General features: G+C 34.1%; 1 protein-coding gene across 3 annotated transcripts in view; it reads right to left on the bottom strand.

Annotated features, from left to right (window-relative positions):
• The window catches only part of LOC149803758 (methylated-DNA--protein-cysteine methyltransferase-like), a 28,417-nt gene extending 13,482 nt beyond the window's left edge, over positions 1-14,935 (bottom strand). The window contains exons 1-4 of one of the 3 annotated variants that reach the window (XM_089953530.1): positions 14,810-14,922; positions 11,647-11,681; positions 11,534-11,572; positions 3,812-3,974 (exon numbers count right to left, since the gene is read on the bottom strand). In XM_089953530.1, coding sequence (XP_089809656.1) covers positions 3,812-3,972 — 161 coding nt within the window. In that variant the 5' untranslated portion in view covers positions 3,973-3,974; positions 11,534-11,572; positions 11,647-11,681; positions 14,810-14,922. Of the gene's footprint in view, positions 1-3,811; positions 3,975-11,533; positions 11,573-11,646; positions 11,682-14,809 lie in introns of all 3 variants that reach the window. The other 2 variants (XM_089953529.1, XM_089953528.1) reach the window with 2 other exon arrangements.
• Between the last annotated feature and the right edge of the window lie 369 nt (positions 14,936-15,304).

The raw sequence follows: 15,304 nt of genomic DNA, 5'->3' as shown, positions 1-15,304 counted from the left end.
AATTCGAGGAAACCATGTTCTTCAAGGCATGTTATGTAAGCACCACCAATTGATTGGCAAATAAACAATGCCCTACTTTGTTGTAACAAGCAGTACCTAAATACGCAGTCTCAAGCTACATGTACCATACATATGGCAACTTATTTTCCCCAAGTTTTATATCCCTTTTTATTCTCAACTTGAAAGGCCTTTAACATTGTTGACTAAATAACATTTATTCTGAATAATTTTTTGAGGGCTCATAATCTTCGTGGTATGTTCTCCAGTCCTTGTTGTTGAGTTTAATTATTGTGGCGTGCGCACAATTGTGCGTGTGCCACTTTTTTCTGACTGCACCGCAGCTGCTAGTTGTTCCTGGGGAAGGGAATGGTGCCACCTCCCCCAGGCTTGTATGGGTCTCCAGTCCTTCTTTTAAGTTAGTGATGATAATTAACATTTGTATATGTGGTACAATAATATCAGGTATTCACTTATATACATTCAATACTGCTATGCCCTCAAGGTTAACCCTTAAAGAAACAAGACCAGCAAATGTTCATCTTTGGTGGTAATGGAGATGCTACAGCATTACTCTGATCATTCTTGGGATTAAAACTAATTGCTGACAATTTTATTGTTGTGATTTATTGTTTGCTGAGGTTTATTTTCTGATTTTATTATTGATGTAAGGATAGAAACATTCACAAACTGACATGAATAATGTTTAAACTTAACATTCTCTTTACTGTAGAAAAATGTAATAATCGAGAGTTCTCTACAAAAATCAGGAGATACATGTAATATGAAATCGGAAGGTAGGCATGGAATGACCCCAAACATTGGCAGTTATTTTCTCCTGCCAGGAGAGTTGACAGGTATGACCTTACATGCAATGCCATTACAACACTGAATAGCTACAAAGTAATACAGCTCTGAACACTAATGATCTTACATGCAGACATGCATCTTACATGCAATGCAAATACATCACAAGAGCTACAGAAAAATACCAATATGAACACAGATTTTACCACAATGACATGCATCTTACACACAATGCCAACACAACACATCATAACAGCTACAAAGTAATACAGCTCTGAACCCTAATGATCTTACATGCAGACATGCATCTTACACGCAATGCCAATACATCATAAGAGCTACAGAAAAATACCAATATGAACACAGGTTTTACCACAATGACATGCATCTTACACACAGTGCCAACACATCATAACAGCTACAAAATAATACCGCTCTGAACACAGATGATCTTATATGCAGACACGCATCTTACATGCAATGCCAATACATCAGAAGAGTTACAGAAAAATACCACTGAACACTGATGAGATTATACACTGATACACATCTTACACAAATTGCCAATGCCAACACATTACAAAAGCTACAAAAAAATACTGCTTTGAACTCAGATGATCTTACATGCCAACATGCATCTTACATGCACTGCCAATACAATACATCATAACAGCTACAAAACAATACCACTCTGAACACAGATGATCCTACATACTGACATGCATCTTACAGATTGCCTATACATCAGAAGAGCTACAGAAAAATACCACTCTGAACACATATGATCATACACGCCAAAATGCATCTTACACATATTGCCAATGCAAATGCATCACAAGAGCTACAGAAATATGCCGCTCTGAACACTGATGATCTTACACGATGACAATCTTACACATATTGCCAATACAACAAAACTTAACAGCTACAAAAAGATACTGCTCTGAACAAAGATGATCTTACACACATTGCCAATTCTAATACACCACAAGTTACAGAAAAATACAGCTCTGAAGACAGACGATCATACACGCTGACAAGCATCTTACACACATTGCTAATACAATACATCATAACAGCTACTGAAAAACATCGCTCTGAATACAAATGATCTTACACACTAGCACGTTATTTCTTCACCCTTTACCTTCTCACGCATTCATATATATGCAAACACAGACACAGTCACTAATACCAAAGTTGTTGATTTTTTTTTTATATAATTAGATTTAAGGGACAAGAGCAAAATGAGACACAAATTGTTTAATTTTGTACGCTGGTTCAGTTAGGTGAGTAAGTATAATAGGTCACTCTTTTTTTGGGTGCAATCCCTTTATTTTTCTTACATAGTCAGAACTACAAAAACCCAATTATTTTTTTACATGTTTTTCATACTCTCAAAAAATAATTATATTTTTTGCAAAAAGTTAATGAATTAGAGTATTTACTTTTTACAAGAAACAATCTGTAACTTTCATTACAAACTAATGTTGAATCTGAGGGACTGATTACACATTTCTAAGGAATTCTAACAAAAATTTATGTGGGAGATGTTTGCTTTGAATAGGTCTGATAATGGTACATAATTTCTGCCAATTGTGCAGTTGTGAAATTAATGATGGCAGAGATTTGCTAATGAGAAGATAAAAGAATTATTAATTGAGATACAAAATCCATGATCTGTCCTGACCGACAGTGAATACAGATGTTGATGTGCATGATTTAGCTCCAAGGCCACTTGGAAAGTTTTCATGATGATATGCAGCATGTTCAGCCTTGAGAATATAAGGATTAAGCATTTACGAGTATAGTGCACTTGATTTAGATGTTATATTAACACATTAACCCCTGGTGACGAGTTGATGTGGCAGGAGGTAGTAGCCTACTGCCGAGCTCTGTAGCGTCAAGGTCATGTAAGATACACTAAAGTGGGTGGTATTATAGAAAGGTAGACAGTTGTAGCTCTACAATGATACCAAAGTTGCACTACAAAATACAGAGGGAAAAACCTCATTTATTGGACCCGATTCGCCCATGGTCGGAATCCAATTTTGTGTTTGGATTTTAGACTTTTTGGCCTCAGATCTAAGGCAGACCAGTATGAACTGCAAACAGACAGATGAACCTTTGTAAAAAGTAGGTTAAGATGGGCATTTGGAATAAAGAGTGGTCTCGATACAAAAATATCGAGTGGTCTCGATATGAAAATAATGGGTCTGTTAAGCAAAAAAAAGAACTCCAACTTTAACCTTTCTGCTCATGTGCGAGCTAAATAGCCAATGAAAAACGATGTTTCTAACACAACTATGCAGTATGTTATTGAAAGATCACCTGGAAGTTGATGTATTAAGATGTATCCAAAAACAGCTTTCAAAATGTGTTTCCTACTCGAATTTCAGGCAAAAACGACAAAAAGCTCCAAGGGCTAATGTGTTAACTACCAGTTACTAGAAATAAATTATGATTATGCTTGATACACCCATGGTTCAATATATATTGAAATTACTCTTTCCAAACAATAAAATCTGTTGTCATGCTTTTGATCATTTTCATTCACATATACATGTACTAGTTTATTTATCTCCAACTACACCTGAGTAACAGTTACATTCAGTGTAATCAGGACAACAGTAGGTTAAAATTTTCGTATCATCTGAACTCAGAAACTCTGCTACAGTCACCTGACAATTGTATAATTAACACATTTTGTACATCATGTACGAAACAACACACAGTCTCTTTAAACTTAGATAAAAATCACTATAGGTATTCAGGCAAATTTAAATGAATTAAGTCCCTTTAATGGTGTTAAGGCAATTATTAACTGGAACCAAAGTCCCTTTAAAGGTGTTCAGGCAAATATTAAATGAATTAAAAGTATTTTTGCAGGAGTTAGACAAAAATTAACTGAATTAATGTTCCTTTATGGATGCTTAGGCAAGTGCTAACTGAATTAACACTTTCAATTTCATTCCTTTTAATTACCTCAATGGGAGTTAACTCTTACCCTGGCTCAGGCTGAAAGTTTTCATCAGTGATTGTGTCCACCTGGTGAAGGTTGTGTAACCCTTTGGGGCAGCTAAGGATTTCCATGTCTCCTATTGGAGAGGTCACAATGTAAGTGTTGGTGGGGCCATAATTACACCTGGGTCCCTTTTTGCTATACATGACTGGAAATAAAAACACAGTATCAGCATGGAATAAACAAATATTTATTTGTGCTGTAGACAAAAAAGTTCACAAGAGCATTTCAATCAAATGTGGAACCTGTACACACAGTACACTGGACAATTAGGACACAAATGAGGTATCCTACTTCTCACCCAATTAATAATTAGAATAGCCTCTACAAACTCCAATTTTTTTTTAACCCACCCACCCCGGCCACACACACACACACCAAACACTTGATTACCATCACTATGTCCTTTTTACCCTCATTTGTTGCATGAGAGACCTTCAAATTTTTAATTGACCCGAAGTTTGGACAACAATGTTCATTTTTAAAACTCAATCTGACCACCAGTTCTGACAAAAAGGCGATTTTTGAATCTCAATATTGTACCCCTAGGGGATACAATGACCTTATATGGTTTATTATGAGTAGGTAAGCTAATGGGCAGTGGGAAAAACTTATATACATGTAGCAATAAATGACACTTTCAAATAATATTAGTGGAATCATTTGCAAGCATTTCCACCAAGATCTAAGAAATCAATGGTAATTATTATCCAAACAGTGCATTTAAATATCATACCTATGATCAAATGGTAATTATCATCCCAACAGTGAATTTAAATATCATACCTATGATCAAATGGTAATTATCATCCAAATAGTGCATTTAAATATCATACCTATTATCAAATGGTAATTATCCTCCAAACAGTGAATTTAAATATCATACTGATGATAAAATGGTAATTATCATCCAAATAGTGCATTTAAACATCATATCTATGATCAAATGGTAATTATCATGCAAACAGTGAATTAAAATATCATACCTATGATGTGCCTCAGTGCATCGTGAATTGTTGTTCTCAATAATAATAATAGTAATAATAATAATAATTTAATTTGTAAACAATGAGAGTGATTTGTAAACTTTGAAAGCAATCCTGTTTCTTATGTATTCCATCCAATTAAGATGCAGGTGTAAAATCTTTGACATGGTCTAGCTCAGTATTAACTTTCTTCTTTTATTAATCGCACTTGCATAAATACATGCAACAGTAATGCTTTGAAAAAAAATTAATGCATGGTTAAGCACAGGCACAAATTTTAAAATCTTATCAATTCTTTTTTCGTTTTGTTCTTTAAATTTCTTAGATGAAATGATTTAATTTACCTACTGAAAGGCAGAATCTGTGTGTCTGCAAGTTAATTAGATGTACCTTTTCAAAAGAATCCTATAACCAGTCAAAAGCATATACCTGTAGTGTGCCCTTCAGTTCTGTCTTGAAATTACACTATTAAATGACAGCAGTGATTTCCTACTTAATTTTAGCTTTAATTTAGAGCAATAAACTACATGAATGTCTTCAAATTATTAACTGACAACAACTGAAATCTGACAGGAACTTTCTGTAATCAAAAGTCTTTCTGAAAGGCCCCCGATTCAATGCAGTGCTTATCCCATGCAGGGGTGGACAAATCCATTGCCCAGGACAGCCAAACATTTGTGCTGGGTTGCTGTTTATATCTCAAGTGGAAAGTCCCACTGAGCAACCAAAAAGTAACTTAAAAATGTCCATGTTAGAAATTAGAATTGGATTTTATAATTTTTGCACCTAAAAACATTTCATAGTTATATTGTCCCTCTGCATACATATTGCAGGTGCCCAAATTATCTTCATGTAATTGTTAAGTTGAGTGCTGTGTAATTTCCAAGTCCAGGATAGTCATTATCTGATTAAATTGTTATATACATTCTATATTGCTATGCCCTCGAGGTTAACCCTTAAAGAAACAAGGCCAGCAAAGTCTCATCTTTGGTCAACATACCAACATATGGTAGAGGTATCTATCATCTTTGACTCGACACACTTAATGCCAATGACCTAATACAGTAAAACCCATCTTTGCGACCAGTGCTATCAGATCCCATCTGTCGTGAGAAGACATGCACACATAACATAGCATTATGACATGTGATGAGGGACTATCCATCTTGTCAGACAAATTTTAGTGTAATACACTTTCCCACTGGTCAGCTGAAGAAATGAGATTACTCACCTGTAGAATATGAGGCAGTGGTTTATCTTTTCTAACTTTAGCTAAAGGAGTATAGCAACTATAAAGAATTAATTATTGCTGCATACTATAATAATAATAATAATAATAATAATGAGACTTAGTAAAGTGCGTGATCTTAAGAAGCTCAAACCACTTTACAATATTAGTTTAACACATAATGACATAACAAAATTACAAAAAGAAATACCAAGACATGCTGAAAATAATTAAGCTAAGAAAACACTGCCAAGTCTGTTCTTGCAGTCGAAATAGGTGAGTCTGAAGAGCCCTTTTGAATGAGATCACAGTATCACTGCATCTATTGTCAACAGGCAAGCGTCGTTCAAAGGACTTCATTTTCATTACATGAATGTCGAAGGAGAAGTGTAAGTATCTAGAAGGGGTGTACATGTGTGGGGTTGGATAGGTATTCTTACACTGGAGACAGTCAACAAAATGTAGCATAGAGACAGATTTTTTTTTAAATTCTCGAGCAAATGGTTAGCCAGTGGAGGGTACAGAGTTGTGGGGAGGAGTGCTCAGTTCTTGGTACTCAAAGGATAATCCGAGCAGCCGTTTAAAACTTTTTGATGTTTCTGCAGCAGATCATGGGATGAAAGAGAGAGAGAATTACAATAGTCCAGTCTTGAAAGTAGTAATGAATACACATTTTGGTGGCATTAACTGAAAGAAAATTTGGACTGAAGCTGATGGTTCTCATCTCTATGTATGTAGCCATGCACAGTTCTCATCTCTATGTATGCAGCCATGCATAGGTCTCATCTCTATGTATGCCGCCATGCATATGTCTCAGCTCTATGTATGCAGGCATGCACATGTCTCATCTCTATGTATGCAGCCATGCATAGGTCTCATCTCTATGTATGCAGCCATGCATGTCTCAGCTCTATGTATGCAGGTATGCATATGTCTCATCTCTATGTATGCAGCCATGCATATGTCTCATCTCTATGTATGCAGCCATGCATGTCTCAGCTCTATGTATGCAGGCATGCATATGTCTCATCTCTATGTATGGTGGCGCTCACCAGATAATATGTACTTTTGAGAGAGTGACGTATGTAAGGTGAAGTAGTTCGCATTTAAAACATGCACAGTGGAGAGAATGTTGGCATATCTCTATGCTACATTAATGTAATGTGGATGATATTTCTTTTGGATATTGTACTTTTGGACATTTTACATAATTTAAGCACACTGCTAACTAAAATGACTGCTCCCTTGTGTTAAAAAATCAGTCTGAATTAGTCTAAAGTGCACTATACATAGCAGCTATTAAAATAGGGAAAATGAATTTTGCCAGACTAGACAATACCAACTTCTGAAAGTGCAATGAATGAATTACCAAATATATAAAATGTAAAAAAAGTTATCGGTTCTTTTTTATACAATTGACCTCTGAAGTTCAGGAAGTGAAAATGACCAAGTAGAGCTAGCACTTTTTTGAAAGGTGCACATTTGAAGTAAGGCCAAGCTGTATACTCTATAACCCATAGTACACCCATCAATCATACACCAAAATAAAGGGAATTAAAGGTTCTTTGCATTATACCTAAGATGTACAAGGTCTTTTTTAAATAGCCAGTATAACCAGTGAGGAAAGCTGGGGAAATTCTTTTTCTTTAAAATCCTAACCCTATGCAAAATGCAAAACTGTATAGCGCCACCTTAAAGAAAATATAAAAATGTTTGCAATTATTTTTTTTGATTTTTATATAATTATGTATGATGTTCTGAATAAAATGCTACATTCATATTGATGTTATGCATGAAAATAAGCTAATTATGATCATTTTTCTCTTGCTTACATAATTTTCCATGAGGTATGTTTGTGTGAGTAGTGACCTTAATTATGGGGAAATTAGAAGTCTTAGAATATAGGAATAGAGTCAACTTAAATTTAAAACTGTTGCAATAAGTGACAGAAATATATGGTGAAAATGTTTCTTTTCATTTATTTGCAATGAAATAAAAAATAAATGAAGAGAAAGTGAATTCGCTTCTTCCATATTAAACAATAGGCAAATATGTTACACTCTGACCTTTGACCTTTATGAACCTGATGAGTTACCTCCCTTTTCTAATTGTAAAATTCATTGTTGATCTCTCAGAAATAATTCTGGCTAGTTTCATGTTCCTGTCATTCAGCATAACATTGGTTGCTATGTTTACAAAATGTAATGTGCATTCTTAAAATAGCTCACTTTTATCATGGGGGGGGGAGGCTGGACTTGTTAGAGACTCTGACACTCATAAATACTGTTCTGTGGGGGGAAAGGCAGGAGAATTATTCAAAAGGATTGTTTTGATGCTTGCGACTTAAATGTTTCAGCCATATAAACATAATTAAATCATACAAAAATAATACATATATCTTCTTTATGGTGGCACTCACCAGATAATATGTACTTTTGAGAGAGTGACGTATGTAAGGTGAAGTAGTTCGCATTTAAACATGCACAGTGGAGAGAATGTTGGCATATCTCTATGCTACATTAATGTAATGTGGATGATAGTTCTTTTGGATATTGTACTTTTGGACATTTTACATGATTTAAGTACACTGCTAACTAAAATGACTGCTCCCTTGTGTTAAAAAATCAGTCTAAATTAGTCTAAAGTGCACTATACATAGCAGCTATTAAAATAGGGAAAATGAATTTTGCCAGACTAGACAATACCAGCTTCTGAAAGTGCAATGAATGAATTACCAAATATATAAAATGTAAAAAAAGGTTATCGGCTCTTTTTTATACAATTGACCTCTGAAGTTCAGGAAGTGAAAATGACCAAGTAGAGCTAGCACTTTTTTGAAAGGTGCACATTTGAAGTAAGGCCAAGCTGTATACTCTATAACCCATAGTACACCCATCAATCATACACCAAAATAAAGGGAATTAAAGGTTCTTTGCATTATACCTAAGATATACAAGGTCTTTTTTAAATAGCCAGTATAACCAGTGAGGAAAGCCGGGGAAATTCTTTTTCTTTAAAATCCTAACCCTATGCTAAATGCGAAACTGTATAGCACCACCTATGCAGCCATGCACGTCTCATCTCTATGTATGCAGCCATGCATAGGTCTCATCTCTGTGTATGCAGCCATGCATAGGTCTCATCTCTATGTATGCAGCCATGCATATGTCTCAGCTCTATGTATGCAGCCATGCATAGGTCTCATCTCTATGTATGCAGCCATGCATATGTCTCAGCTCTATGTATGCAGCCATGCACATGTCCATGACATGTCGGGGTAATGAGTACTGTTGAGAGTGACACCAAGGTTTTGTACTGATTTGTATGAATTTAATGTTGGTTTTGCTATAACTTATTGAATTTAATGCTGATGTTGCTAATACTTAATTGAATTTAGTGTTGGTGTTGCTGTTACTAATTGAATCTAATGTTGGTGTTGCTATTACTAATTGAATCTAATGTTGGTTTTGCTATTACTAATTGAATTTAATGTTGATGCTGCTAATACTTATTGAATTTAATGTTGGCGTTGCTATTACTAATTGAATCTAATGTTGGTGTTGCTAATACTTATTGAATTTAATGTTGGCATTGCTATTACTAACTGAATCTAATGTTGGTGTTGCTAATACTTATTGAATTTAATGTTGGTGTTGCTATTACTAATTGAATTTAATGTTGATGCTGCTAATACTTAATTGAATTTAGTGTTGGTGTTGCTGTTACTAATTAAATTTAATGTTGGTTTTGCTATAACTTATTGAATTTAATGTTAATGTTGCTAATACTTAATTGAATTTAGTGTTGGTGTTGCTGTTACTAATTGAATTTAATGTTGATGCTGCTAATACTTATTGAATTTAATGTTGGCGTTGCTATTACTAATTGAATTTAATGTTGATGCTGCTAATACTTATTGAATTTAATGTTGGTGTTGCTATTACTAATTGAATTTAATGTTGATGCTGCTAATACTTATTGAATTTAATGTTGGCGTTGCTATTACTAATCGAATCTAATGTTGGTGTTGCTAATACTTATTGAATTTAATGTTGGCATTGCTATTACTAACTGAATCTAATGTTGGTGTTGCTAATACTTATTGAATTTAATGTTGGTGTTGCTATTACTAATTGAATTTAATGTTGATGCTGCTAATACTTAATTGAATTTAGTGTTGGTGTTGCTGTTACTAATTAAATTTAATGTTGGTTTTGCTATAACTTATTGAATTTAATGTTAATGTTGCTAATACTTAATTGAATTTAGTGTTGGTGTTGCTGTTACTAATTGAATTTAATGTTGATGCTGCTAATACTTATTGAATTTAATGTTGGCGTTGCTATTACTAATTGAATTTAATGTTGATGCTGCTAATACTTATTGAATTTAATGTTGGTGTTGCTATTACTAATTGAATTTAATGTTGATGCTGCTAATACTTATTGAATTTAATGTTGGCGTTGCTATTACTAATTGAATCTAATGTTGGTGTTGCTAATACTTATTGAATTTAATGTTGGCGTTGCTATTACTAATTGAATCTAATGTTGGTGTTGCTATTACTAATTGAATTTAATGTTGATGCTGCTAATACTTATTGAATTTAATGTTGGCGTTGCTATTACTAATTGAATCTAATGTTGGTGTTGCTAATACTTATTGAATTTAATGTTGGCATTGCTATTACTAACTGAATCTAATGTTGGTGTTGCTAATACTTATTGAATTTAATGTTGGTGTTGCTATTACTAATTGAATTTAATGTTGATGCTGCTAATACTTAATTGAATTTAGTGTTGGTGTTGCTGTTACTAATTAAATTTAATGTTGGTTTTGCTATAACTTATTGAATTTAATGTTAATGTTGCTAATACTTAATTGAATTTAGTGTTGGTGTTGCTGTTACTAATTAAATTTAATGTTGGTTTTGCTATAACTTACTGAATTTAATGTTAATGTTGCTAATATTTAATTGAATTTAGTGTTGGTGTTGCTGTTACTAATTAAATTTAATGTTGGCGTTGCTATTACTAATTGAATTCAATGTTGGTGTTGCTAATACTTCTTGCATTTAATGTTGGTATTGCTAATACTTCTTGCTTCAGGTACAGGATAGAAATGAGAAAGTCTTTGTGTGGTAATTAGAATGGCTTTGTTTTTATGATCATTCATCTGCAACTTGTTATAGTGGAATGTAATAGCTAAGTAAAGATCTCAAGTTGAAAGTTTACATTTACTTAAAGTTTTGACACACAAATGAAAGAACTAGATTAACGATAATTGAACTGTAATGATGTAAACTCAGATAAACATAAAATATAGATAAGTCTGTTGACAGTGGCCAACTACTAGGAAGCTTATGGACAACAAGATGCCAATCCAAGAAATCAGCCCCCAAACCTGTATTTTAATGGATGGGTGGTTACTTATTACATGTATGGGGGCTGATTCATCTCAGTACAAAACACTGTAAAAAAACGAAATAGTTACATGTCTGGGGGCTGATTCATCTCAGTACAAAACACTGTAAAAAAATGAAATAGTTACATGTCTGGGGGCTGATTCATCTCAGTACAAAACACTGTAAAAAAATGAAATAATTACATGTCTGGGGGCTGATTCATCTCAGTACAAAACACTGTAAAAAAAATGAAATAGTTACATGTCTGGGGGCTGATTCATCTCAGTACAAAACACTGTAAAAAAATGAAATAGTTACATGTCTGGGGGCTGATTCATCTCAGTACAAAACACTGTAAAAAAATGAAATAGTTACATGTCTGGGGGCTGATTCATCTCAGTACAAAACACTGTAAAAAAATGAAATAGTTACATGTCTGGGGGCTGATTCATCTCAGTACAAAACACTGTAAAAAAATGAAATAGTTACATGTCTGGGGGCTGATTCATCTCAGTACAAAACACTGTAAAAAAATGAAATAGTTCAATTATCTTTTATCTGCCATCTCAAACTGTTTAAATAATTGTGCAAAATATATAAACTTCCCATTAGAAAGACTGACAGTTACAAATACTGAATGCAGGCCATGGTCAATGCGGTTTGTTCTACTAATTACTCCTAACAAACTGTACAGACCCAGATCTGCCGCCACATTATGTGCATATGGACGGACGGTTGATATCTTCTGGTGGCTTTCACAATTGACAGGTGTTGACTATTAAATGGTTTTGTACCCAATTTATTGCATTTCATAGAACATAAAATACTACAATATTGTTTAACAATGAAATTCAAACTATAATAAAATCAAAAGAAAGAAACCAGGAAAACTCGACTGTATTCGAATCTAACCACCTGTGATTATGGAAAGAAATTAAAATGTTTGGGTTTATATAAATTTTCAAAGACTTTTAAAGACCTCAGGGTAATCTGCTTGATTGTCCCAAACTTTCAGGGCCTTGAAAATGCTACCTCATTTTTCTTAAACTCTCAAAGACCTTCAAAGACCGTAAGAACCGTGAATAATTATGACACTGCTACTGGTCATTCCCACTAATCATATGGTTTATTCACTGATGTCTGAAATTAATGAAAACAAACTGCTAAATCATCATAAAATTTTGTCAACCATTAATTATAATTAAAGTCACTTTTATTGAGTTAATCAGTGCATGCTAGCTTGAATGAAAATAAAAAGATATGAAACTTAAATGTACCACACACTGTAAATTTGTATAAGTGAAAGAAAGAGTCATACTCTTTTTTTAATTTTTTTTTATTGGTAATCAATCTGTTAAGCATCACGGATAAATGATTTACACAAATTTATATACTTAATATACATGTGAAGATTGAATTTTAATGGAGTTTTACAAAAGAGCAGAGCACTCGCAAAATAGCGGTTTATATGTTGGTAAAACAAATTTAGGGTATTATAAAGGAAAAGGAATAAAATCAGAAATGATTTCATATGTTAATACATGTGCATTTGGCCTTCAGATGTAAATGTGATTTCAAATTTAATGTTCAAAGTATATCTTTATTGCTATATAATTTTTTTTCTCAGATGAATGCATACCATATTTTTGCAAGAACTATTAATAAAAAATAGAATATATGTACAGTGATTATGGTTATTTTACTTTAAATTGTTCTGAAACTGGACCTTGGAAACTGGTAATTTTGTACATACTTGTTATTAGAGACCACCTGTCTTGAGAGACCGCTCCTACTGCCAACAAAAATGGTCTCTCAAGACTGTACCATCTGTCACTATATACAACCCGTTAGCAAGAATCCCTTTTTTCTGTTGGTTTGTTTGTTCTTTTCATGTGTGATTTTTTTGTCAGAACAATCTTTACTATTCAAGTGATCGTTGTTACAAATGATTACATAAAAGTCAGTGGTGTCTTTCTCTGTTCTTGTGATACAGTTGTTGACAGAGCTGGATGGTGGGTTGTACTCATACATATCGTCGGCAGCTTCAATAATGCTGGGAATCAGGCTAAGTGCTGGGATACGCAACAGGTACTTTAGCCTGGTTTGCAACAGAAAATATAAAAACACCACTGGCAAAATTTCAGATACCGGTAGCCAGCCTCTTTTTCTTATTATAACGTATAAGCAGTCACTGGGTTAAATAAAGGTCAATGGAGTTTATCCCCATTTTTGCAATGCAGTCATTCATAGCAGTGTAAAAATGCACATTTTGCCATAAATCATGGTCGCTGGTCACGTTCAGCAGGACGTCGCCCACGACATAGCATTTATATAATAAAATTGATCCAAGAATTACAATTGTGGTCAGAAATGACAGGTTGTTGCTCATAGCAATTTTAACTGTATTAAACAATTTTTTTTCAAAGTTGTCATTGCGTTCCTTGGATCAATGCACAGTATTTGATCACTTGCCATTAAATACCTTTCTGTTTCTAACACCTTACTTGTATACCACTGCAAGTGTATCTATTTAACGGAGGTATACTGATTGGTTGAAAAGAGTGAAAATCCCTATGGTACTAGAACTGCAATGTATATTTCTTCTTTTAATGATATATCATAAACGAACTTACTTCTTTAACCTTTAAGGGTGCATGTGATGTTATTAGCTCCATTTTAAATCTTCACAATTAGTCCTACAATGTAAGACATAGCACATGTTTTTGTTTTAGTGCTATCTTGATGCCCACAACATAAATATCAGCGTCAAGGTTTTACATGCAGGACTACCTCGCAATATGCTTGCAGCGACAGACTTCTTTTGTGCGTAAAATCTGAATGTCTGACCCAGTGGTCTTTGCTGTATTTTGACTGATTTTGTTTATAGCATATAAAGGTCATTGGCAATGTTGCATTATTATTGTCCTTGGGGATTAAATGTCTTGGGGTCAAAATGTCTCGGGTTTGAAATGTCCGAGAACGACCCTGGGATTGCAGTTTATAAAAAAATCTATCCATCAGATAGTTTTTGAAAATAATCAGGCTGTGTTTGATGCAAGGAACATGCCTATCATGACACAAATTAAACAAATTAAAAATGTGTGGCAATTAACAAGTAATCCCGGTTCGAAAAAAATATATCAGGCCCTTTACTCTAGTCCTACATGCAGTAGCACATGTTGATTTTGTTTTGACGCCACAACATAAATATCAGCGTCAGGTCTTACATGTAGGACTAGCCCTGACTCCACCCCACCCACATTAAATTAAGTGGAGGGACTAGTTAGTCCTTTGTCAACGGGTTGATGAATCACAGCATATTATTGGTTAATACTCTAAAATGTTATGCTAAAACAACTAAATACCAGCAATGACAGTTTGTCAATCTTAAACTCTGTTGAGTTTACTATTTCTGAATGCGAGTCTCCCGCCACATGCCATACACACTCGTCAACAATCTTTGCGCAACTAAACAGTGTAATGGACCGAACTGCACCGAAACATACCAAACCGGACCGAAAGAAGACAGGAAGAGTACATCACAAAACTGAGTATAGGTCCGATTTCAATAAATTTCTCAGAGTTTATCCTCAGACTGAGGTTTACATCATAGGCCTAATGCTTACAATACTTCAGACAAGATCAATATTTCTGTATGATAGGTTGATACATAGGACTATAGGGGACGTCATTAATTATGTCAACAATTTTTAGGCAATTTTTTACCCACCCCCCCTTGTCAACAACTGTCAAACTTTCAGTGACCCCCCTAATAAAATTTTACCCCCCCCCCCCACAAACTAACAATATTTTATACGGCTGGCTTATATGCTAAAAATAGAATTATGGAAATTAAAAGG

This window comes from Sinohyriopsis cumingii, chromosome 3 (assembly GCF_028554795.1).
Source record: "Sinohyriopsis cumingii isolate HCF-2022 chromosome 3, ASM2855479v2, whole genome shotgun sequence".
Lineage (NCBI taxonomy): Eukaryota > Metazoa > Mollusca > Bivalvia > Unionida > Unionidae > Sinohyriopsis > Sinohyriopsis cumingii.
Note: the sequence above shows the minus strand (reverse complement) of the source record. Positions and strands in the feature narration are given on the sequence as shown.